The sequence below is a fragment of the Suncus etruscus genome, chromosome 19 (genome assembly GCF_024139225.1).
Source record: "Suncus etruscus isolate mSunEtr1 chromosome 19, mSunEtr1.pri.cur, whole genome shotgun sequence".
Classification (NCBI taxonomy): Eukaryota; Metazoa; Chordata; class Mammalia; order Eulipotyphla; family Soricidae; genus Suncus; species Suncus etruscus.
Window position 1 is genome coordinate 11,457,020 of NC_064866.1, and position 26,658 is coordinate 11,483,677.

Here is a 26,658-nt window from a genome sequence, read left to right on the forward strand (position 1 = left end):
ATCGACTGCATGAAATGCAAGTGCTCTACTTATTGTTTTATCTCTCCAGACTCGACTCTTTCTTGTTTTGTTTTTGTTTTTTGGGTCACACCCAGTGGTGCTCAGGGGTTACTCCTGGCTCTGTGCTCAGAAGTCACTCCTGGTATATGGACCATTGAGGGACCATATGGAATGCTGAAAGTCGAACGCACCTCAGCCATATGCAAGACAAATAAATGCCCTACCACTGTAATATTGCTCTGATCCCTTCCAGGCCCTATTTATTCAAATATGAGAACATATTTGAATGTCTCAGTTGATAATTCGATTTGAGTGATATCAGGCTGAGCGACCCTTTTATCTACTCTGGACATGGCTCATTCATCCATTCACTCACCAGACATCTCTAAAGCTGGGTGCCAAGTTCAGGCTGGGGTCACAAATACAGAGATGCCCCTGCCCTCTGGGTGCTCCCAATCTGGAGGGCTGATCCCAGAGTAAAAAATGAAAAAGAGCAGAAACAGAAAACCCAGGTTCAGGAACCTAGGAAGGGTCCCTAGAAGAGGAACTACCACTGGAGAAGAGTCTTTGTTTGTTTGTTTTTGGGTCACACCTGGCATCGTTCAAGGGTTACTCCTAGCTCTATGCTCAGAAATCGCTCCTGGCAGGCCTGGGGGACCATATGAGATGCCAGGATTCGAACCACCGTCCTTCTGCATGCAAGGCAAGTGCCCTACCTCCATGCTATCTCTTCAGCCCCTGTTATTTTTTTTTCATTTTTATAAATTTATTATGCCACCAATTTAGTTCTAATCCACATTGACTGTAGATTTTTGAAAGTGGTGACAGGCAAGTAGCAATTAATCTAGGGAACAAACAGCCTTTTACTTGGGGACATTATCTAAGAGACAAGCATTCGAGCAGAGAAATCAGGGGGAGAGGGAGCCTCCTTTCTGCTTCCTCCCAAAAAGCCATTAACTCGACCCCCGATGGGCCTGGACATCCCCCTCTGCTGATTGTTTTCACCATTGGTTCAGTTAGGTGCCACTGAAGCCTTCCAGCCCTGTTAGTGGATCAAGGGAACATGTGTGCTTCTATCTCTTCTGTCTGAGTGTTTAAAGGATCATAAATCAAACAGAACAGAGCAGCAATCAATACAACCTCTGAGCATCACTGGGCGGGGCTCAAAAACCAGAAAAAGAAACCAAGAAGAAATTCCAGTTGAATGAACCAGGTCACCTGAGAACAAGGCAAACACGCTACCCACTGTGCTATTGCTTTAGCCCCAGGGATCCACAATTTTGGGGAGGGCCACATCAGTGGCATGTACCATATAGGATGCTGGGGATCAAACCCAGGTCTGTCCTGGGTCGGCAAGGCAAACGCCCTACCACTGTCCTATTGCTCTTGGCCCAAGGAGCCACAATTTTTAAACTTTATTTTTTTATTTATTGACTGATTGATTGGTTTTTAGGCCACACCCAGTGGTGCTCAGGGGTCACTCCTGGCTCTGCACTCAGAAATCACCATGGAAGACTGGGGGACCATATGGGATGCCAAAAATTGAACCATGTCCCTTTTGGGTCAGCCGCATGCAAGGCAAATGCCCCACCGCTGAGCTCTCTCCAGCCCCGGGATCCACAATTTTTTTAAGTCACACCCAGTAGTGCTCAGGGGTTGCTCCTAGCTCTGTACTCAGAAATTATTCCTGGGGAGTGATGGTCCAGGGGACCATCTAGTATGCAGGGGATCAAATCAAGGTTGACCATGTGCAAGGCAAACTACTGCTACTACACTTACTATCTCTCCAGCCCCAGGACCCCAAATTTTTTCGTTTGGTTTTTGGCCATAGCTGGCAGAACTCAGGGGTTACCTCCTGGCTCTATGCTCAGGAATCACTCCCTGAGGGCTCAAGGTAACATATGAGATGCCAGGGATCAAATTCCAATCAGCTACATGTATGCCCTACTTGCTGTACTATTGCTCTAGCCCAAGACCCCAATTTGAGGGGGGGTTGGGCCATACCCAGGATGCTCAGGGGTTATGTGCTCAGAAATTGTTCCTGACTTGGATGACCATATGAGACGCAGGGGGATCGAACTGTGGTCCGTCCTAGGTTAGCGCATGCAAGGCAGATGTCCTACCACTTGCGCCACCGCTCAGGCCCCAGGAACCCAAATTTTAAGGAGCTTGCTCTTTGTGGAGAAACACAAAAAGGGCATGAAATAGATGAGGACAACAATGCCAAGGCCATGTGTGCCAATGCTGAGCTCATCAAAGCTCTTGCACCAAACCCAAGCAGCCAGGCCTGTCACCTCAAAGAAAAACAGTCACAAGGTCCATCAATTTGCCTGCTTGGCTCAACCCAGGCCCTTATGTCCACATTGCCAAATGTCTCAGACTCTGCGGGCCAAAGACTCAGGCTCAAACCAAGGCCCAGATGGTCACAGCAGCTTCAGCACCAGTTCAAGCTCCCAACAATCACCAGGCTCCCACCAAGGATCCAGAGAGGCTTCTATATGCCAGTGTGAACGCAGAAGGTCTGAGTGTCCCCTGGACTATGCTTGCCTGGGTAACTCCTGTGTTCTGTGTACAAATAAACTTGAGGCTAGGGGAAAAAGTTATTTCTGTATAGGAACTAGGGAATTTAGAGAACTAGGTGGTTCCAGTCTTCAGCTAGAAATGATCAAAAGTAGTCTGTGTTTTTCTTTTTGCTTCTTTTCTGTATTTTTATTTGGAGGTTTTTTGTTGGTTGGTTGGTTGATTGGTTGGTTGGTTGGTTGGTTGGTTGGTTGGTTGGTTGGTTGGTTGGTTGGTTGATGGTTGGTTGGTTGGTTGGTTGATGGTTGGTTGATGGTTGGCTGGTTGGTTGGTTGGTTGCTGTTATTGTTGTTTTGGGTCAACACCTGACAGAAATTATTCCTAGCTCTGCACTCAGAAACTACTTCTGGTGGGTTCAGATAACTATATGGAATGGTGAGGATTGAACCTGGATCCGCTGCATGTAACACAAGAACCCTACCTCCTATATTATTTTTTGCTTTTTTTTCTGTTTTGGGGTCACACCCGGCAGCGTTCAAGGGTTCCTCCTGGTTCTACACTCAGAAATCACTCCTGGCAGGCTCAGGGGACCATATGGGATGCCGGGATTCAAACCACCGTCCTTCTGCATTTAAGGCAAATGCCCTACCTCCATGCTATCTCTCCTGCCCCTCTCTACTATATTATTGCTCGGGCCCCTTATTTGTGTTTTTCTTACCTTGCCTTAAATCACCAAAATCTGAAGATTTTTGGATTTGTCAACAGGATACAGCAATAAACATGATTGAGCTAACACTGACCAAAGTTGGGTAAATATGACCATCAGGAGGAATAATGACAGCAGTGGATTAGATCCTGTCAAAAATTGTAAAGTCTGAGACAATAATTCTATTTTAAAACAAAAAATTTATCACATCACCTTTGGAGGTGACACTGAGACATTGACTCATTTTTCTCAAAATTTATTTAGAGAAAATCAATGCAGCTCTTGCCCTGCCTTTCTTATAAAAATTGATTTTAGGTTAATAAAGCAGTTATTTTTAACTTACAAAGAAGTACACCTAATCATTTCAGGAGAAAAAAAATCACTGAAATAAAAAGCCACCAGAACCATTACTCATAATAAAATATGAATCTAGGCAGCCATAAGTTCATTGGAAAACTTATAATGAATGGATTAGGCTAATCTGGCTTTTAGCTTTGTTTGTTTGTTTTTAATTGAAGTAAGGTTGGGTCACAATTCTGTTTTAGGGATATTTTTCCACCCTTCTTCAAAATATGTTACTTCACCATTCCATACCCACTTCCGAAGTACCAACATTTGCCAGTCATTTGGACTTATTCATCTTTCCTTCCTCCTTTTCCTCTGGTGACTTCAGTTTAATATTTAAAGTCCAAAGATTGTTTTTACTTTGTTTTTATGTGCTTCCTTTCTTTGTTTCTTCATATTTAACCTGCGATCAGATGTAGATTAGTGAGATCATCCAGTATTTATTTTCTCTTTGTGACTCATTTTGCTGGGCATTATCCCCTGCAGTTTAGTCACAATTTTCTAAAATGCAAGTTTTTGTGAGGGGGTTTTGTGTTTGTTAGGGGAGGGGCACATCCAGGCTTGCTCAGGGCTTACTCCTGGCTCTGTATTCAGGGATCAGGCCTAGCTGGGCTCAAAAGATTATATTGGTGGGGCCAGAGAGGTAGCACAGGGTAGGGCTTTTGCCTTGCATGTGGCTGACCCGGGAGGGACCTGGTTAGATTCCCAGCATCCCATATGATCCCCCAGCCTGTCAGGGGCTATTTCTGAGTGCAGAACCGGGAGTAACCCCTGAGCACCGCCAGGTGTGGCCCAAAAACGAATAAATAAATAAATAAATAAATTTAAAAAAATAGGGCCCGGAGAGATAGCACAGTGGCGTTTGCCTTGCAAGCAGCCGATCCAGGACCAAAGGTGGTTGGTTCGAATCCCGGTGTCCCATATGGTCCCCCGTGCCTGCCAGGAGCTATTTCTGAGCAGACAGCCAGGAGTAACCCCTGAGCACTGCCGGGTGTGATCCAAAAACCAAAAAAAAAAAAAAAAATACTATACTGGGTGCCAGGGATTGAACTTGGGTGGGCAGCGTGAAAGGCAAACACCCTTTCCACTGAACTGTCACCCTAGACACAAAAGGCAAGATTTCATCTTCTCGGGGCCAGAGAGATAGCAAAGTGGCATTTGCCTTGCATGCAGTCGATCCAGGACCTAAGGTGATTGGTTCGAATCCCGGCGTCCCATAAGGTCCCCCGTGCCTGCCAGGAGCTATATCTAAGCAGATAGCCAGGAGTAACCCCTGAGCGCAGCCAGGTATGCCCCCCCCCAAAAAAAAAAAAGCTTTTATCTTCTCATATAGTTAAGTAGGTTTCCACAGATGAATTGCCTCACTACATTAGCCTTTGGGGTGTTTTTTGGAGATAGCATGTGAAATAAAATGAAAGAAAAACAGTTGAGAGTACATTAAATTGAAAAGTTTTTAGGAGGGGCCGGGAAGGTGGCACTAGAGGTAAGGTGTCTGCCTTGCAAGCGCTAGCGTAGGACGGACCGCGGTTCGATCCCCCGGCATCCCATATGGTCCCCCCAAGCCAGGGCCGATTTCTGAGCGCATAGCCAGGAGTAACCCCTGAGCGTCAAACGGGTGTGGTCCAAAACCAAAAAAAAAAAAAAAGAAAAGTTTTTAGGACCAGAGCAATAGTACAGTAGTGCTGTAGGGCATCTGTCTTGCACATAGCTGACCCGGATTTCAACCCCAGCATCTCTTATAGTCCCCAAAGTCTGCTAGAAGTCATTCCTGAATGCAGCATCAGGAGTAAGCCCTGAGTAATAGTTGTGGCCCCAAATCAATCAATCGATCAATAGATAAATAAATAAGTAAATAAAGTTTTTGTACAGAAAAAGAAAAATGTAAACAGAACAAAAATTATCATATTTAATAAAATGTGAAAAGATAATTGCACACCATACATACATCTGAATAACAAAGTATATAACCTAAACTTGAAACAAAAAAATCAATTAAAGGGGCCGGCGAGGTGGCGCTAGAGGTAAGGTGTCTGCCTTGCAAGCGCTAGCCAAGGAAAGGACCATATGGTCCCCCCAAGCCAGGGGCAATTTCTGAGCGCGTAGCCAGGAGTAACCCCTGAGCATCTAACGGGTGTGGCCCGAAAAACCAAAAAAAAAAAAAAAATCAATTAAAAAGTTAGAATATTTGAACAGGGGCTGGAGAGATAGCATGGAGGTAAGGCGTTTGCCTTTCATGCAGGAGGTCATCGGTTCGAATCCCAGCGTCCCATATGGTCCCCTGTGCCTGCCAGGAGCAATTTCTGAGCATGGAGCCAGGAGTAACCCCTGAGCACTGCCGGGTGTGACCCAAAAACCACAAAAAAAAAAAAAAAAAAGAATATTTGAACAAATTATTCTCCAAAAAAGGACATCCAAGTAATAGGTAGACATGTAGAAAAATGGTCATTATTTACCATGAGGAAAAAAGCAATGAGACAACAAAACCTCACATCAAAAGCAAGTACTGGGCCCGGAGAGATAGCACAGTGGTGCTTGCCTTGCAAGCAGCCAATCCAGAACCTAAGGTGGTTGGTTCGAATCCCGGTGTCCCATATGGTCCCCCGTGCCTGCCAGGAGCTATTTCTGAGCAGAGAGCCAGGAGTAACCCCTGAGCACCGCTGGGTGTGGCCCAAAAACCAAAAAAAAAAAAAAAAAGCAAGTACTGAAGGCTAGCAAGATAGTTCAGTAGGTGGGGCACCCACCTTGCATTAGGCTATACCCCATTTGAGAGCTGTGAATGTAGAGCCAGGAGTAAATTCAGTCTCACTAGTATGCCCCTCTCACCTGCAAAAAATAATAATAATAATAATAATAATAAGATTCTGAGTTCAACTCCCAGCATCAATACCACTGAGTTGACACTAATGGCCCTTGGCACTCCTGGGGACCTACGCAGCTCTGGATCACTGACCCAGGCATGGAGCTGACTGTCTTCATATATGAAGACCAAATATGAATCCCCAGGTCCTGAGCATTATTTGGGAGCATTTCCCACTACCCTCAACAAGTACAATGAACCTTGGTAATAAAACTACCGGTAAGTACCTGAGGGAAATGTACCTGGGAAAAAGTACCTGGGAAATGAGGGCAGAGAGAAAAAGTGGGAGGGAAAAATAAATATTAAGGTGTGTTTGGCTTGAAATGGATTACTGGCCAAAGAGGAAAGACACAGGGGAATGTCCATCTTGCTCATATTTCCTAAATTTTTTTATTTATTTATTTATTTATTTATTTATTTATTTATTTTGGTTTTTGGGCCACACCCGGTGGTGCTCAGGGGTTACTCCTGGCTGTCTGCTCAGAAATAGCTCCTGGCAGGCATGGGGGACCACATGGGACGCCGGGATTTGAACCAACCACCTTGGGTCCTAGGTCAGCTGCTTGCAAGGCAAACACCACTGTGCTATCTCTCCGGCCCCTAAATTTTATTTTCTGTTATAGGGTCATACTGGAGGTGGTGCTTGGTACTTTCTCCTGGCTCTGCACTCAGGGTTCACTCCTGGTGGGTTCAAACCATATGTGGTGCCCCAGGAATCAAACCCAGCTCAGTTGCATACAAGGCAAGTAAGTGCCTTATCCACTCTTGCTCCAGATCTTTTAATATTTTGAGGATTTTTAGAAAAAAAAATATTTATTTGAAACTTAAGAAGAAAAATATAAATAGTTTCTCTTCATTTTAGCTATACATTTTGACTGTAGTTTAAATTTTCTGATCAGTCCAGCCCTAACAATAACCCCATACTCACCCTCTGCTTTGTGAAATAAAACTAAAATTCTTGAGGGCCAGAGGGATAAGCAGGTAGGGCATTTGCCTTGTATGCAGCTAACGTGGGTTTGATTCCTGGCATCCCATATGGTTCCCCGAACCTGCCAAGAGTGACTTCTTTTTTTTTTGCTTGTTTTTGTTTTTGTTTTTGGGCCACACCTGGTGACACTCAGGGGTTACGCCTGGCTATGCACTCAGAAATCACTCCTGGCTTGAGGGACCATATGGGACTCTGGAAGATCAAACCACGGTCCATCCTAGGTCAGCCATGTGCAAGGCAAACATCCTACCACTGCATCACCATTCCAACCCCCCAAAAGTGATTTCTGAGCACAGAGTCAGGAGTAATTCCTGGTCCCACCCCCCAAAAATATAATTATTAGAGTAATTTTTGGGGTTGTTTTTTTTTTTGTAGATTTTGGGTCACACCCGGAAGCCCTCAGGGGTTACTCCTAGCTCTACGCTCAGAAATAGCTCCTGGCAGACTCAGGGGACCATATGGGATGCTGGGGTTTGAAGCACCATTCTTCTGCATGCAAGGCAAATGCCCCACCTATCTCTCTGGCCCCATGATTATTTTTAATAATTTTAATATGTAAAGGTTATATGATTTTTGTACTTTAATCCATTAAGATATTGTTTTTCTTTTTTTTTCTTTTTTTTTTTTAAATATGGAACGCTTCACGAATTTGCGTGTCATCCTTGTGCAGGGGCCATGCTAATCTTCTCTGTATCGTTCCAATTTTAGTATATGTGCTGCCGAAGCGAGCACAAGATATTGTTTTTCTGCTGTTTCTTCTGTAGAGGGAGAAAGGATGTAGGAAGGAAAGGAGAGGAAGGAGAGGTGAGTAAGGTAAGGAAAAAAGAGAGAAAGAAAGGGAGGAAGGGACTGATGGAAGAGCCAAGGGATATAGAGAAAGGGTGAGAAAGGAAGGAAGGAAAGAAGGAAGGAAGGAAGGAAGGAAGGAAGGAAGGAAGGAAGGAAGGAAGGAAGGAAGGAAGGAAGGAAGGAAGAGAAGGAAGGAAGGAAGGAAGAAGGAAGGAAGGAAGGAAGGAAGGAAGGAAGGAAGGAAGGAAGGAAGGAAGGAAGGAAGGAAGGAAGGAAGGAAGGAAGGAAGGGAGAGAAGGAGGAAGCGGCCTCAAAACAAACCCAAGAAATTCCATTTTCATAGAGGAAGCAATGACAGATGGAGGAAAGTGCTCTCAAACAGCAAGAGGAGCAGCTAGCAAAGTGTTCTGTATGAAACTTGATCAGCCATAGTACTGTAAACCCCAGAAGAAAAACTAAAAAGGGGGAGTCTAGGGCCTTGGAGAGATAGCACAGCGGCGTTTGCCTTGCAAGCAGCCGATCCAGGACCAAAGGTGGTGGGTTCGAATCCCGGTGTCCCATATGGTCCCCCGTGCCTGCCAGGAGCTGTTTCTGAGCAGACAGCCAGGAGTGACCCCCTGAGCAATGCCGGGTGTGGCCCAAAAACTGAAAAAAGAAAAAAAAAGGGGGGGAGTCTAGCACATTCTCATAGCAGTGGACACTTGTCAAGGGACAAATGTTGAAACATCGTCTGCCTGGAACCCAGTCATGAATAGCTTGATAATTTATGGTAACTAAAACAAAAGTTCCATTCTGTAGGGTATCTGATGGGGACAAGGACACTGGCAGGACAGTCCAGAGCTGGCACGACAGGACAGAAGCAGAAATTCTCAAATGCAAAACCAGGGCAAAGCCATCTTCAGGCCACAGTGTATTGGGAGGACCGTCCCAGATTACCGAAGTTAACAAAGCAAAACTCTGACCATCTCAAGGACATTCAGAATGTTCTCGAGGCTAACTTCATACCCGCCAGATTCAAATGCCCCTAGTAGTGCCCACTTTCTGGTGGTCCTGCCTGTCATGTACCAGGCTGTTTCCTTATTACCAGGAGCTCTCCTGGCAGTTCTGCCAACACTCGCCACCTTCCTGCTGAAGCTGCACCTGCCCAGGGCAACTTGGGGGGCCCAGTGACTTCAGGTCAGGTGCTTACAACAGTCTGACTTGCCACCTTGTGGGTGTGTGTTTTGTTTTGTTTGGGGGCCACATATAGCTGTGCTCAGTGTAGTGCTTGGGAAACCATATGAGGTACTGAGGAATCCAACCCAGGTCTGTCATGTGCAAGGCCAAGGTCCTGCCCATTGGAGCAATCACTCCAGTCTGTGGCTATTATTGATTTATTTTATTTCCTTCTCTGCATGGGGAGGAGGGGCAGAAAGCAGTGTTTCCCAAAAAGTGCTGGAAGGGAGGAGGTGGAAGATAGGCAGGAAGGAGGACCACTGAGCATGGATTGGGGACCCCCCTCTCCATCACTAGGTAACTCTTCTCTTCCAACTGCCTCCAACTGCACTTGTCTTATTTTTTTTTAACCCCATGTCTTTTTGGAGAAATGGCATGCCTGAAGGTGCTCAGGGTTTGCTTCTGGCTCTGCATTTAAGAATCACTCCTGGGGGCCCGGAGAGATAGCACAGCGGTGCTTGCCTTGCAAGCAGCCGATCCAAGACCAAAGGTGGTTGGTTCGAATCCCGGTGTCCCATATGGTCCCCCGTGCCTGCCAGGAGCTATTTCTGAGCAGACAGCCAGGAGTAACCCCTAAGCATTGCCGGGTGTGGCCCAAAAACCAAAAAAAAAAAAAAAAAAAAAGAATCACTCCTGGACGGATTTGGAAAACCCTATCCAATGCCAGGGATTTAATCAGGTTTGGCTGTGTACACAGCAAGTGCTGTAGTCCCTTTATAATTTTACTTTCTCTATCTATCTCTCTATCTCTATCTATCTATATATGATATGTGATATATATCATGGTTTACAATAACATTAATGTTTGTGTTTTAGGTATGTAAAGTTACTGTACTTCCACTATCAAAGTGACAAACTCCCCCCACCTCTCTGTCCCTCAGTCCTTTCAGGACACATAATAAACCATTTCTTTTGCTTAGAGACAAGACAACTCATTTGTTTTTTGAATGCCTTGCATCCTGATTCTTCCATGTCCATTATTCTCTAACAAGTGTTTTTCTAGAATTTATTGGTCTGACATGCACTTGAATTCTTTCCTGTGTGGGTCACAGAAACCTAACCCACAAATCAGAGACTAAAGTGTCACAACTGAATACTGCCTACAACTTTCTCTCTCTCTCCCTCTCTCTCTCTCTCTCTCTCTCTCTCTCTCTCTCTCTCTCTCTCTCAGTCTCTCTCTCTCCCTCTCTCTCTCTCTCTCTCTCTCTCTCTCTCTCTCTCTCTCTCTCTCTTTTGGTTTTTGGGCCACCCCGGCGTTGCTCAGGGGTTACTCCTGGCTGTCTGCTCAGAAATAGCTCCTGGCAGGCACGGGGGACCATATGGGACACCGGGATTCGAACCCACCACCTTTGGTCCTGGATCGGCTGCTTGCAAGGCAAACGCCACTGTGCTATCTCTCCGGGCCCAACTTTCTCTCTCTTGCCTCCCTTTTTCTCCCCTCTAATTCCTTCCTCCTCCTTCCCTCTCTCTTACTCCTCTTCCTGACTCCCAGTCCTCTTTCCTTCTTTTATTTTTTGGGGGGGTCACACCCAGTGGTGTTCAGGGTTTACTCCTGGCTCTGTGCTCAGAAATCACTCCTGGCAGGCACGAGAGCGGGGGGTGGGGGGTTGGGGGGGGGGGAACCATATGGGATGCCGGGATTCTAACTTGGATCAGCTGCGTTCAAAGCAAATGCCATACCTCTGTGTTATCTCTCTGGCCCCCTCTTTCCTTTATCCTCTGGATATTCCTCTCCCTTTCTCTCCTAATCACTCTTCTCCCTCTTTTTCCTTCCACCCTCTCTGTCCCTTTTGTCTTCTCTCTTTTCTTTCAGAAAAGGGAAATGGCCAGCCCAGACTGTAGAAGCCTCTTCCTGCATCACTTTAGGGTTTTTTTCCTGGTCCCAGGACCAAACCCTTCAGCCTCTCTCCCTAGATCCAACTCTTCCAGACTCCCAGCCCTGGAGTTCAGCTTGGTCTTGTCCCCTCCAGTCCCCTTTGAGGTGTATACTAGCCCTTCCCAGGCAGCCTGCCCCCATTTTTCCTCCCCTCTCCTTCTGCAAAGGCCTGATGAGTTCCCTCCTCATTACAGCACCTCTTTGGCCCCATTCTGGCCCCCATCTCTGTGAATCAATGTCAGGTGCTCTATTTTTTTTTTTACCTTAAATCAGGATTTCATTTCTAATCAGCAAATTACAGTGTTCACTGAGCTCGTGTCTTTGGTAAATGTCACCACAGAGTCCAACCCCATTGGGGTCTCCAAGGACCTGTCCCACTTCACGAAGCCAATGTTGGGTGGGGTGGGAGCAGACAAGGAGGCCCAGGGAGGTATAGGGGGCTAGTGCTGGAGCCCTGCTTTCTCTGCCAGCCAGGATGCCATGATCTGTGTGTATGTGTGTCTGTCTGTCTGTCTGTCTTTGTGTGTGTCTCTCTCTCTGTCTCATTTCCCACTCTCTCTTTCTGTCTCTGTCTCTCTGTCACTTTGCCTCTCTCTTCTTTCCCCAGCCTTACAGAAAAAATTTAAAGGGTTAGGGTTAGAATTAAGATTAGGGGGGGCCTGTGAGGTGGCGCTAGAGGTAAGATGTCTGCCTTGCAAACACTAGCCAAGGAATGGACCGTGGTTTGATCCCCCGGAGTCCCATATGGTCTCCCCAAGCCAGGGGCGATTTCTGAGCACTTAGCCAGGAATAACGTCTGAGCATCAAACGGGTGTGGCTCGGAAAAAACAAACAAAAAAAAGAATTAAGGTTAGGGTTAGGGCTAAAAGATTATGTTTAGGGTTAGGGTTAGGGTTTGAGGACTAGGGTTAGAAAGATTAGGATTGGGTACGGAGAGATAGCACAGTGGCATTTGCCTTGCAAGCAGCTGATCCAGGAGCAAAGGTGGTTGGTTCAAATCCCAGTGTCCCATATGGTCCCCCGTGCCGGCCAGGAGCTATTTCTGAGCAGACAGCCAGGAGTAACCCCTGAGCACCGCCAGGTGTGGCTCAAAAATCAAAAAAAAAAAAAAAAAAAAAGATTAGGATTAGAGTTAGGTTTAGGGTTCGAGGATTAGGGTTAGGTTTAGAGTTAGGGTTAATGTTAGGGTTAGGATTAGCCTACAGAGTCCTGGAACAGGAAGAGGGAAGGAAACAGAAGAAATGGAGGGTGCCTTTATTTTGAACACTACTTCCTGCCTTCTTCCTGGGTACAGTGTTGTCCAAGGACCTCATGTGCATAGGAGCTAATGTTCAGGGCTTAGATCAAAGGCAGACTTGGCCCAGGACGAGCCACTCATGAGTCCAGGGGCTGGTCAATGCTGGAGATGGTGAAGCCAAGATTTTTCCTATTTTGATTTTTGGGCCACACCCAGCAGTGTTCAGGGGTTACTCTTGGCCCTGCAAACAGGGATCACTCTTGGTAAGCTTAGGGGATCATATGGGATGTCAGGGATCAAACCTGGGTCTGCCATGTGCAAGGAAAATCCCCTCCTTGCCGTGCTATTGCTCCAGCCCTGAGGATTTCTCCTCATAAGGAAACTTAGATCCCCCATTGTGTTTTCATTTCAGAGCATTGTAGCATTCCGGAAACTCACCAGGTTTCCGGAAAAAACATTGCAGAAAAGCACCTCTAACGTCATTTTCTTCTGGCTTATACCTTCCCCATTCTCTTCACCATCTCAGATGTAAAGAGGGCATTTTCACTCCATAGCAGTGTCTCTGAACCACCTTCACTGTCCTCAACAGAACTGAGAATTGATTGTCTTCATTCTACTCTAGCAGTTAGGACACAGGGCTTGTGAAGGGAAAGAATATGCCAGAAGACCTCTTTTGAAGCCCAGAGGCCAAGATCCAAGGCCTTATATGTTGGAATATCTCTCCAGCTCCAGTATTATCTGCCCTTACTTTTATTAAATATTATTGTATTTAGAGACGGGAGCAGTGGCGCAAGCGGTAGGGTGTTTGCCTTGCATTTGCTAACCTAGGACAGACAGAGTTTTGATCTCCAGGCCTCCCATATGATCCCCCAAGCCATTTCTGAGCACATAGCCAGGAGTAACCCCTGAGCATCATCGGGTGTGGCTCCCCAAAAAATTGTGGTAGTTAATAAGCCATTAAGTAAAATCAGGCAAAGAAAAACCAACAACATCCAAATTAGAGAGAAGGAATAAAATCACCTTTATTCATACACAACATAATTTTTCTTTGTAGAAAATCCAGAGGAGGTGCTGGAGCGATAGCACAGCAGGTAGGGCATTTGCCTTGCATGTGGCCAACCCAGATTCAATTGTGGGCTTTCTCTATAGTCTCCTGAGCCCACCAGAAGTGATTCCTGGGGCCAGAGAGATAGCATGGATGTAGGGCATTTGCCTTGCACGCAGAAGGATGGTGGTTCAAATCCCGGCATCCCATATGGTCCCCGAGCCTGCCAGGAGCGATTTCTGAGCATGGAGCCAGGAGGAACCCCTGAGTGCTGTCTGGTGTGACCCAAAAACCAAAATAAAATAAAATAAAAATAAAAAAGAACATTCAGAGGAGGAGTTGGAGCAATGCATGTAGGATACTTGTCTTGCACATAGCCAAACAGGGTTAGATTTTAGGTTAGATCCCCTGCCCCCCACAAAAAGAGATCCCTGAACATAGTCTGAAGTAAGCCCTAAACACCACCAGATGTGATCCCCTCTCAAAAAAAATTTTTTTTCAAATAATTTTTTTTGTTTTGTTTTTGGGTCACACCCAGCAGTGCTCAGGAGTTATTCCTGGCTCTGCAATCAGAAATTGCCCTTGGGGGCCCGGAGAGATAGCACAGCAGCGTTTGCCTTGAAAGCAGCCGATCCAAGACCAAAGGTGGTTGGTTTGAATCCCGGTGTCCCATATGGTCCCCCGTGCCTGCCAGGAGCTATTTCTGAGCAGACAGCCAGGAGTAACCCCTGAGCACCGCCGGGTGTGGCCCAAAAACGAAAAAAAAAGAAAAGAAATTGCCCTTGGCAGGCTCTGGAACCATATGGGATACTGGGGATGGAACCCAGCACATGTAAGGCAAACGCCCTACCACTGTGCTATGTCTGACTCCAGCTCAACAAAAAAATTGTTTATTTGCTTTTGGACTAAATGAGCTTTTGACCCAAACACAATTTTGTTTCTTTCTTTGTTTGTTTTTGTGTGGTCAAAAAAAAAAAAAAAAAAACAGCCCTCATGTTTAGATTAAAAGTGAAGCTATATGAAAGAATAGAAAAGTTTCATGAATGAACCCTACCATGTCAATTTTTAAATGTTTTATTACTTTATTTAAAAATGATGGCTTATGGGCCCGGAGAGAGAGCACAGTGGCGTTTGCCTTGCAAGTAGCTGACCCAGGACCAAAGGTGGTTGGTTTGAATCCCAGCGTCCCACATGGTCCCCCGTGCCTGCCAGGAGCTATTTCTGAGCAGACAGCCAGGAGTAACCCCTAAGCACCACCGGGTGTGGCCCAAAAACCAAAAAAAAAAAAAAAAAAAGATGGCTTACAAAGCTGCTCATAATATATTTTTTTCTGCCATTCCATGTTCCACCACCAGTGAAAATTCCCTCCACCATTGTCCTCGGATTCCTATCCACCCACAACTTTGTCCCCTTGGCAGGCACAAAACAATTTACATTATGTTGCTTGTTTACAACTCAGAGGTCATGAAATTATTAAAACAAAATTATAGCAAAAGAAAATTTGTAAATATTATTATACTTTGCAATGAGGTCATTAAGTCATTATCTGAAGTTTTCCTAAACTGTCTGTTGCTAGTTATCATTCTGCTCTTGTTTTGTTTTGTTTCGTTTTATTTTGTTTTAGGGTCACACCCGGCAGCTCTCAGGGGTTCCTCCTGGCTCCACACTCAGAAATCACTCCTGACAGGCTCGGGAGACCATATGGGATGCTGGGATTCGAACCACCGTCCTTCTGCATGCAAGGCAAATGCCCTACTTCCATGCTATCTCTCCAGCCCTTCTGCTCTTGTTTTTATTTGTTTATTAACCTTCTCTGCTACCTTGACATCTAATTTGGTGTGTTCCTTTTGGGGTATCAGTTCTGAACATTTTGGAGGTGTCCTGTGGCAACACATGTGACTGCACAGTTCAGAAATTCCAAGTTCTGTGGCTGACATAGCAACCATGTGATGTGGCTATGGCTGCCAGGGCTTCCGGAAGTATGAAGAAACAGGGTGTGTGTGCGCTCACTCACTTCAACAAAGTCCTGAAGTTCTCACTCCAAACACTGACATACCTAGAGCTTTGATCCATTAAGCATCTCTGCAGAGATGTGCTCTAAAATGTTCAAGTTAAGCCACTGGATTGGTGGCAATTGTGGGCTGTGGGTATAACTTCCTAAGCTTCAGCAGGGCACTTGGCCTGTCCTTCTTCCCAAGAGTACCCCAACTGTAAGGCCAGTTGACCCATGATTTTTCACCGCTTGGTTTACATCTCTTTTTGAAAATAAAATGAGTCTATGTAGCTGGCTGGTAAATAGACATAGCAGCAGTTGTAGGATGTGGCTATACCAAGCCTATTTTTTTGTTTTCTTTTATTATTTTGTTTTGGGGTCAGACCCAGAAGTGCTCAGGGATTACTCCTGGCTCTATGCTCAGAAATCGCCCCTGTAGGGTTGGGGGGGGGGTGTGGATCCTATGGGATGCCAGGATTCAAACCATTGTCGGTCCTGAATTGGTTGTGTGTAAGACAAAAGCCCTATCACTCTACTATCTCTCCAGCCCTATACCAAGCCATTTTAATTCAACAGACTCTCATTATTTACCTTGCATCATCTGGTCTCTGTAAGTCTCTAAGGGCCAGTCAGTAACAGAATTTTATAGAGACAGCTTCTCAGAGAGGCTAGAGGTCTAAGACCTTTACTAGTTACTTCGCTGGCTAGGAGAACAAGACCAGGGTCAAACAGTAAGTGAAAGGTGAGGGGCATATATTTCTTCTCTGAAGCATCTCATTCAATCCTCACAAGTCTCTAAGGGAGGAAGGATGTCACTGTCCTGATTTTACAGTCATGGAAATGAAGACTCTGGGAGTTTAGTAATTTGATAAAGATCCTGCAGCAAAATAAATCAGAACAAGCTGAGTAGACCTAGATTTGAATCCAGGTCTGCTCAGCTTTGATCCTACTCAGGGATTGTGTTCCTGCTGGCTCCTCTGAGATGGGGCCACCCAGAGCTGCATACTGTAGAGTGAATGCTTCTTTGGGGTGTCTAGGGGGGTTGGACTGGGTAGAAGTGCTAAGGAAGAAGCGTGTGAGTGTTCAAGGAAGGAAGGGTGTGTGTGTGTGTGTGTGTGTGTGTGTGTGTGTGTGTGTGTGTGTGTGTGTGTAATGGAAGGAAGAGATAATGAAGTTTGAGGTGAAAGCAATTGCAGAAGACAAACACTTAAGAGGGGCTAAAGTGGGGCCGGGTAGGTGGCGCTGGAGGTAAGGTGTCTGCCTTGCAAGCGCTAGCCAAGGAAGGACCTCGGTTCGATCCCCCGGCGTCCCATATGGTCCACCCAAGCCAGGGGCGATTTCTGAGCACATAGCCAGGAGTAACCCCTGAGCGTCAAACGGGTGTGGCCCAAAAACCAAAAAAAAAAAAAAAAATTAAAAAAAAAAAAAAAAAAAAGAGGGGCTAAAGAGAGAGCATAGCAGGCAAATGCTAGTCTTGCAGACGGCAAACCTGGCATCTCGTATAGTCCCTTGAGCCTTCTAGGAATTATTCCTGAGTACAGAGTCAGGTGTAAGCCCTGAGCACTGTCAGGCGTGGCCCATAAAAAGAGAGAGAGAAAAAAAAATATATATATATATGAATTAGTTAATTCTAGCATATGTCAAAGGAAAGAGGTCTCTATAAGCAAGGATGAAGGTTATCAGGAAGAGGAAATCAGAAGCATTTGGGTGGCAGCCTGGGATGAATGGGATAGTGAATATAGACACAAACACACACAACCACACACACACACACACACACACACACACACACACATGCACAGGCTTTCCTCCCAAGCCCTAGCTCAGCAGCTGGAGGAACCACTAGACAGGCAGGGAGACAGCACTCCTTCCTCCCTCCTAGACTGTCTCCCAGGTTGCAGATGGGCTGGGAGGGGATGGAAGCTTATATCTGGCTTCCCCAAGGCTGGGAAAGTAAGTCCACTTAGGCTGCTTCCTTGGCAGCCTAAATAATTCACTCAACAATCTCTCAAGTTGCATTAGGTGAAAAACAAAACCCAATTCAGCCTTCCTGCTCAGGTTCCCCAAGTAAGAAGGAGAGGCGAAGAGTCAAGCACTACCTTTAGAGGCTCTGGGGTGTCTGTCTCCCTCAAAAGGGCCTCAGATCTGGAATCCTATCACCTTCAAGTGAAGGATGGCTTTCACATTTTTAAGTTTACTTTCAAAACAAAATAAAACAGTACAGGGGCCAGAGAGATAGCATGGAGGTAAGGCGTTTGCCTTGCATGCAGAAGGACGGTGGTTCGAATCCCGGCATCCCATATGGTCCTCCGAGCCTACTCAGAGCTATTTCTGAGTGTAGAGCCAGGAGGAACCCCTGAGTGCTGCCGGATGTGACCCAAAAACAAAAACAAAAAGAGGAGATGAGTGAGGAACTGATGTCCAAATCTTCAATCCATCTTCTCTAGGCTTAGAACTAAACATTGTTCATTCTGGACTAGACCTCTCTATAAACACCCAACACACACCCAACACACACACACACACACACACACACACACACACACCTACATACCTGCAGTCCTGAACTGGAGTTGATTTCAGTAGCTCCCAGCAGTCCCTGAAGCTCTAATTCTCTTGCTAATAAAATGACCAACTAGCTTCTCACTGAGTCTTCATGTCCCAGAGGCCTCCCCAATCATTTATGGTGCCTGCCTGATCATACCAATCCTAGAGGCTCCAGCCATCCTCTAGGAACCCTTTTCCTGCCTAAGTAGATTGTTGGACAAGACAGGATCTTGGCCAACGGGATGCCCCACCCAGAACTTGTCTTAGAGCCAGAGGCCCTTGAACCATGCCCTAAGAGAAGAGATGGGTGTTAGTGGGCAGGTCTGAGTTGGTTGGTTTATGGGGGCTGGTTGAAAATCAGGTTAGAGGAGCCGGAGAGATAGCATGAAAGTAGGGTGTTGGCCTTGCATGCAGAAGGACGGTGGTTTGAATACCACCATCCCATATGGTCTCCTGAGTCTGCCAAGAGCGATTTCTGAGTGTAGAGGGAAAAAAGCCCTGAGTGCTGCCGAGTGTGACCCAAAAAACAAAAACAAACAAACAAAACGTTGTATTTCATCTACCTTTAAATTAGCTTTCATTTCACTCAGTATTTATTGAACACATTCTCCAGCAGAGGGGCCGGTGAGGTGGCACTAGAGGTAAGGTGTCTGCCTTGCAAGCACTAGCCAAGGAAGGACCTCGGTTCGATCCCCCGGTGTCCCATATGGTCCCCCCAAGCCAAGGGCGATTTCTGAGTGCTTAGTCAGGAGTAACCCCTGAGCATCAAATGGGTGTGGCCCGAAAAACAAAAAAACAAAACAACAACAACAACAAAAAAGCAATAATTCAGTTTGACCATGCCATATCATAAATCCACTGTTCTTTTTCATAAATCACACATTTACACTCCTATTTCTAACTTTTTTATTACTATTTGTTCCTGATTACCAAGGTCACCACCATCTTGGATAACAATTTATCTTTTGCAAAGAAGATAAACTCACTCCACTGGTCCTACTTGCCAAATGCAAACTGTGGGAGTGAAGGTAGCTTTTTAAATTTAATATAGCCATGGCTGAAAGTAATATTTTTTCTGGTATTTGGGTCACATCTGGTGGTGCTCAGGGGTTACTCCTGGCTCTACGCTCAGAAATCGCTCCTGGCAGGCTCAGGGGACCATGTGGGATGCCAGGATTTGAACCACCATCTGTGTGCATGCAAGGCAAACGCCCTACCACTGTGCTATCTCTCCAGTCCCTCTGAAAATAATTTGCATTAATTGGCTAATTATTAATGGTCTGATTAATCAGTTTTAACACCATTAGCTACAAGTTAAAGTCCTTGGAGTTTGGGGAATGGGTCCCTTTTACTAAATAAAGAACTTAATTCCAGGGGCCGGGTAGGTGGCGCTGGAGGTAAGGTGTCTGCCTTGCAAGTGCTAGCCAAGGAAGGACCACGGTTCGATCCCCCGGCTTCCCATATGGTCCCCCCAAGCCAGGGGCGATTTCTGAGCACATAGCCAGGAGTAACCCCTGAGCGTCAAACGGGTGTGGCCCAAAAACCAAAAAAAAAAAAAAAAAAAAAGAACTTAATTCTGGTAACATTTGAAGGCTTCCTTTGAAGGTGGAATTACACCCCAAAATTTTTTGTGGTAATCACTGACATGTCTGAGTCAACACTGCATATGGGTTTTTTTTTTGGGGGGGGGAACCTCTCTTGTAGTCAGTGGCCAAGGCCTGATATGAGATATGATTTTTACCTAAAGCCTCAGCAGCCCAGAGAAGGCTGGACCCCCTATCAAGAGAAGCTCCAGCAGAAACAATAGCCAGAAGAAAAATCCCCCAACTCCTCCCCAGGCAACTCACCCTAGCAGCTGGGTCTTTTTTTTTTTTTTGGAGGGGGGGGGGACACATTCAGCAGCACTCAGGGGTTCCTCCTGGCTCTAGGCTCAGAAATCACTCCTGGCAGGCACAGGGGACCATATGGGATGCCGGGATTCGAACCACCATCGCCCTGGATTGGCTTCATGCAAGGCAAAAGCTCTACAGCTGTGCTATCTCTCCAGCCCCTTCTTCTCAGGATTTTCATCTCTCTTCTCTCCATTTCACGTAAGTCATCCAGGGACAACCCCTCCCTCCATGGGCTCCACCTTCACCAGGCCTCAGAGTCCACAAAACCCACAGTCCAGTGCAAGTGCTTTCATTTCAATCAACAAAAATGTCTTTCATCCACATTCTAACTTGACTGGACATGCCTCAAGGACAATTTAGGCTTTGACCTTCCTTCATGTCCCCAGGAAGAGCTTGGCACAGGAGATATGTGGTAGGAGACCTGTCCAGTAAAGAATGGAAATGCTGCTGCGAAGAGTAGTGCTCTGTTGGTTGGGTGATGGAGAGCAGGGGAAGCCTCACAAGTGGATTTCCAAATTTCCTGATGATAGCTGGATATGTTTCTTCAGTTCAGTTCTTCAATTCAATGAAGCTGTCCTGTCCAGGCCACTATCCCAAAACCTATCGTGTGACCTAGAGAATAAAATAGGGAAGATCATAGGATGGAGGGGCCAGAGTGGTAGCGCAAGTGGTAGGGCATTGGCCTTGCACAGGCTAATCTAGGACACACTTCTGTTCGATCCCCGGCATCCCATATGATCCCCCAAGCCAGGAGTGATTTCTAAGTGCATAGACAGGAGTAACCCCTAAGCATCACTGGTGTGGCCCAAAAACCAAAACCCAACCAACAAGCAAACAAAACAGAAATGATTCTTGGCAGGCTCAGGGGATCATCTCGGGTACTGAAGATCAAACCTGGGTCAGCCGTACACAATGCAAATGTTCTACCCACTGTACTATCACTCCAGCCCTGGTAGATCACTTTTTTTTGGGAGGGATTGGTTTTTGGTCCACACCCGGTGACCCTCAGGGGTTACTCCTGGCTCTGTGCTCAGAAATTGCTCCTGGCTTGGGGGTCCATATGGGATGCCAGGGATCAAGCTCAGGTCTGCCAGAGATAGAATTCATGTCGGCCCCAGGTCAGCCAAGTGCAAGGCAAATGACCTACCACTGTGCTATCGCTCTGGCCTCTGATAGGTCACTTTTGCTATCTTAAATACATTCAGAATAGCTGTTCCCCTTGCATTCAATATGCTAGGAAGTACTATTTTATACCACACACAATGTTTCCTTCAAAATCTTTCTCTTTGTGGGGTGTGTTGGATCCTACCCAGTGGTGCTTAGTGCTTAATGGTTACTCCTGCTGGTGCATGGTGAACTGTGTGGTGCTTAGGAGTGAAATTGAGGCAAATGTACAATTTAGATTATTTCTCTGGCTTATTTTTTTTTTTTTTTTTTTTTTTTTTTGGTTTTTGGGCCACACCCGGTAACGCTCAGGGGTTACTCCTGGCTATGCGCTCAGAAGTCGCTCCTGGCTTGGGGGACCATATGGGACGCCGGGGGGATCGAACCGCGGTCCGTCTCCTAGGCTAGCGCAGGTAAGGCAGGCACCTTACCTCCAGCGCCACCGCCCGGCCCCATTTCTCTGGCTTATTATTTTTTAAAGGCGCTTGCTTATCTTGAAGGTGTGGTGATGGGCAGAGAAAGAAGAGGAAGAGTTTTGCGTTGGGTTTGTTTTTTTGTTTGTTTGTTTGTTTGTGGGCCACTCAACAGTTACTTCTGGCTCTGCACTCAGGAATCACATCCAACTGGCAGATTCAGGGGACCATATGGGATGCCAGGGATGGAACCTGGGTCTATCCTGGATGGGCTGCGTGCAAGGCAAATGCCCTATCTGCTGTGCTATTGGTTTGGCCTCAGGAGAGGCAGAGTTTTCTGTTTTTTGGTTTTTGTTTTTTTGGTTTTGGGTCACACCTGTCAGCACTCAGGGTTTCTCCTGGCTCTATGCTCAGAAATCACTCCTGGCAGGCTCAGGGGACCATATGGGATGCCAGGATTCGAACCACTGTCCTTCTGAATGCAAGGCAAATGCCCTACCTCCATGCTCTATCTTTCCAGCTCCAAGAGGCAGAGTTTCTAACCTATCCATAGTGCTGCTCATCTGTACCCTGTGATGACAGAGGCAGTGACTGATTTACCATGATACAATGGCAACAATAAAGAGCTTGAAAAAAATTTTAGTTACTTCCTTGTTCTGTGCTACAGGCAGCAAACCATGAAAACAACCATCCTCCCAAGGGTTATCAGAACATGGCAGTTGGAAGAGAAAAAGGCAGCTAGGAGCTCAGGGAATTAGTACTTAGTGGCTGGTGGGCAGATCAGCTATTGGAGTGATCCCTCATGGAATTGTCTAGAAAATAGCCTCAATTGTCTTTCGAAGAATTGGACCCAGACTTGACACTCTCTGGAAGGCAAAGTCGCTCAAGGCAAAAGGAGAAGAAAATCAAGGCATTTGGAGCATGGAAGATTCTCTCAGGACACATTTTGGACTCAGAGGCTTGCTTTATTTATTTATTTATTTATTTATTTATTTTGGGGTTATGGGTCACACCCAGCAGCACTCAAGGGTTACTCCTCTACACTCAGAAATCTCTCCTGGCACGCTTCGGGGACCATATGGGATGCGGGGATTTGAACCACCACCCTTCTGCATGCAAGGCAAACGCTCTTCCTCCATGCTTTCTCTGCAGCCCCTCAGAGGCCTTATTGGATGAAAAGAGTCATAACAGACTCTGGGGTCAGCCCAGAGTATGGGTTTACAGATTTCACCTGGGGATGGCACCCCTGGGGCAGGGGAGGGGAGAAGGAGGAATGACAAAAGTCCCTACCAGCTACCTTGCTTGGTTGTGTTTTGTTTTGTTTTGTTTTTGTTTTGTTTTGTTTTACCTTGGTTGTTTTGACTTTGTGGCCGATGCTGCAGCTCCATCCTGACAGGTCCGGGAGCACTCTGCATTCTTCCCCCAGCAGGCACGGCTCCATGCGACACCACCACTTCTGCACCACAATGAAGGCTGCAGGAATAGAAGGCAAGGAGAACAGCATGCAGCCAGGACTGGGCCAGAAAGATGGGCACATGTCTGGGCACGCACACACACACACACACACACACACACACACACACACACACACACTTCAATCCCACTTCCCCTGCCAGCCTCGATTCCAGGAGACTGTGACCTGCTACACAACCATATCAACCTCAGTGCCACTGATCCCTACCTCACACCATGCACAGAACAGCAGAAGCTGTACTGAAGCGGACCTACATGTCATCAGCAGGGAGGACAGCGTTCAGCAAAGCACCAAGGTATGTGAGCAAGTGTGCAAACCCTTTACAGGGCACCCCAAAACAAAAGGGCACAAGTAGGCATGTGTGGGAACACTGGACACCATCCCTTGCACGGCTCCTGAATAGGCAACAATGAACTGGGAGGGCTGGGCCTTGGGAAAGGAAGTGTGGGGACCAGGAGGGGAAGAAAAAGGCCATTTGGCTCGGAGAGATAGAACAGCGGCGTTTGCCCTGCAAGCAGCCGATCCAGGACCAAAAGTGGTTAGTTCGAATCCCGGTGTCCCATATGGTTCCCCGTGCCTGCCAGGAGCTATTTCTGAGCAGACAGCCAGGAGTAACCCCTAAGCACTGCCGAGTGTGGCCCAAAAACAAAAAACAAAAAACAAAAAAAGAAAAAGGCCCTTTGGGAATGAGAATAGGGCCTATGTGAGGAGCCCTCACATAGAAATTTGGCGTCTTGAGGCCAGAGAGATAGCACAGCGGTAGGGCATTTGCCTTGCACGCAGCCAACCCAGGACAGATGGTGGTTCGAATCCCGGCATCCCATCTGGTCCCTCCAGCCTGCCAGAGATGATTTCTGAGTGCAGAGCCAGGAGTAACCCTTGAGCACTGCTGGGTGAGGCCCAACAACCAATCAATAAAATTAAAAAAAAAAAAAAAAAGAGTGCTGGTATGAAATTATATCCCTAGCAGATGGCAGGGCCTGACCAGACCTTCCTATCTGTCCGGTCAGCAATCTCCAGCCTCTCGCTCACCGTCCACGCAGGAGGGCCTTGCCCGCGTGGTGCCGGCCACCTGGCCAGTGAAGCAGGAGCATTTGACCGTCTGGGAGCGCTCCTCAATGCGGTTCTGGTTGCAGCATCGATGAGCGGTGACCACCTCGCAGGTGCCCTGCTGGCCAAGGACTGAAGGAACAGTGTTAAAGGCACTGTAAGCCAGCCTTGAACCCAGTACCTCACTCCCTGGCTGGTCCCCTAGTCCCTCCTGCCAGCCTGGGGGTGGGAGGAGTGAGATTTCCACTTGCTGGGGAGAAAGAAAGGAGTGAATTCTTCCTACCCCTACATGGGGCTCCTTCCTTCCTCCCTTCCATCCCTCCCTCCCTTCCTCCCTTCCTTCCCTCCCTCCCTCCCTCCCTTCCCTCCCTTCCTTCCCTCCTTCCTTCCTTCCTTCTTTCCTTCCTTCCTTCCTTCCTTCCTCCCTCCCTTACTTTCCTCCTTCCTTTCTTCCTTCCTTCCTTCCTTCCTTTCTTCCTTCCTTCCTTCCTTCCTTCCTTCCTTCCTTCCTTCCTTCCTTCCTTCCTTCCTTCCTTCCTTCCTTCCTTCCTTCCTCCTACCTTCACCCTAACCCTAACCCTAACCCTTTGAGGCCTCCCTCAAACCATCATTTACCCAGACCCAAAGGCAACAGTGATTGTATCCACCCCCTCTGGCTCAGATAGCAGAGGCAGTGTCCCAGTTTCTGGACTGAGGAATAGAGGTGAAGCCAGAATCTATATATTTCACTCTTCCAAGGAGAGTACTAGTACCTGCGTGGACCTGGGTAGGACGTTCCGTTTCCTCAAAACCCATCAAGTCCCCCAAACCTGTGACAGTTGGAGGCTGCGAAGAAGCCGAGGCCAGCAGTGCCCACAAGCAGGCTAGGCCCAGTGCCTGCAAATAACTGCCTGTGCTTCTGCCCCGAGAGGCCCTTTCACGCATCCTGCAGAGACAAATGCTCACTTGCACATCCCAGTCACCCCAGAAGGAGATCCCTGCCCTCCTCCTCTGGTCCAGCCTCAGCACTCTGTGCCAGGGACTTTCAAAGGCACAGAGGTTGTCAGGAAGCAAAGCCAAGGCCCAGACAGCTCTCAGACTGGCACTAATTCACTAGAGAAAGGTGTGAATGCTAGAACAGGTGACCTGGAACTAGGCTCACAGTCCTGCCAGGAAAGCACAGAAAGCTTCTTGGAGGGGCCGGAGCAGTGGCACAAGTGGTAGGGCATTTGCCTTGCATGCAGCTAACCTGGAATGGAACAAGGTTCAATCCCCCAGCGTCCCATCTGGTCCCCCAAGCCAGGAGCGATTTCTGAGAGCACAGCCAGGAGTAACCCCTGAGCGTCATCAGATGTGGTCCCCCCAAAACAAAACAAAACAAAACAAAAAAAGCTTCTTGGGGGAGACGACCTTTAAGGGGGGAGCTTGAAGGCTGGGCCAGACATAGCCCCCAGGAGGTAAAGGCGATGACATGGGAAGAACAATAAGGTTGAGTCATGTAGGTTCTTTCTAAACTTGTTCTCAGATTTCCAGGGCCCCAAGAGAAAGCTCAAAGGGCTGGAAGCCTGGGATAAAAGCCCAACATTTCATTCATGGGTTTCTGTTTTCTTTTGTTTTTGGTTTTTTTTGGGGGGGTCACACTCCGCTGCTCTCAGGGGCTACTCCTTTCTCTACGCTCAGAAATCGCTCCTGGCAGGCTGGGGGACCGTATGGGATGCCAGGATTCGAACCACTGTCCTTCTGCATGCAAGGCAAATGCCCTACCTCCATGCTATCTCTCCGGCCCCTGTTTTCTTTTGTTTTTAAACTCTATTGATTGATTGGTTTGGGGGTCACACCCAGCAATCACTCCTGGCAAGTCACCCCTGGCAGGCTGGGATGCCAGGAATTGAATCAGGTCACTCCCAGGTCAACCGCATGCAAGGCAAATGACCTACCATTGTGCTATTTCGCCAGCCCTCAGTATCTGTTTTATATATATAAACAAAAAGATACTTTAAAATAAAACTTGGATACTGAGCCAGAGATAGCATGGAGGTAGAGCATTTGCCTTGCATCCAGAAGGACGGTGGTTCGAATCCCGGCATCCCATACGGTCTCCCAGCCTGCCAGGTGCGATTTCTGAGTGTAGAGCCAGGAGGAACCCCTGAGCACTGCCGGGTGTGACCCAAAACACCCTCCCCCGAAAAAAATAACTTGGGTACTGGGGCCAGAGGGATAGTATAGCAGGTCACAAAAGGAGAAGGGTCCAGATAACAGGTACATAGCACAGCCACACGGGGTTTTGCACCCAGAGAGAGGAATAGATCACCCTTCAGTTGCATGGCTGGGCCCTGGGGACCCAGAGACCAAAAATAGGTCATGAGTTGGAGACAATTCTTGGTTTCTATCAGCATGCTCCATCCCCTCTTCCTCTGTCCTTCACTACTCACCTTTTGGGGGATCTTTCTGTTTCTGTTTGTTCATCTGCTAGTCTCAGAAGCACTCTCCCTAAATAAGGAGGAAAAGTTTTGGGCTGGGGTTTTGGGGGGAGGCTAGGAGGGACAAGAGAACCTATAGCCCTGCAGA

At 47.1% G+C, this 26,658-nt stretch overlaps 1 protein-coding gene and 1 non-coding gene across 2 annotated transcripts; both read right to left on the bottom strand.

The window, feature by feature from the left end:
- Positions 1-8,041: 8,041 nt before the first annotated feature.
- Positions 8,042-8,148, bottom strand: LOC125997631 (U6 spliceosomal RNA). Its single transcript, XR_007491671.1, has one exon. It is a non-coding gene; the product is annotated as a U6 spliceosomal RNA (small nuclear RNA).
- Positions 8,149-22,932: 14,784 nt separating this feature from the next.
- On the bottom strand, positions 22,933-25,035 carry TAFA3 (TAFA chemokine like family member 3; the record flags this gene model as incomplete). The annotated part of the gene is made up of 3 exons (XM_049765827.1): positions 24,921-25,035; positions 24,094-24,243; positions 22,933-23,060 (listed from the first exon to the last, which is right to left on the bottom strand). Coding segments are annotated over exons 1-3 (393 nt in total), but the record flags the coding sequence as incomplete, so codon positions are not given.
- Positions 25,036-26,658: the final 1,623 nt, after the last annotated feature.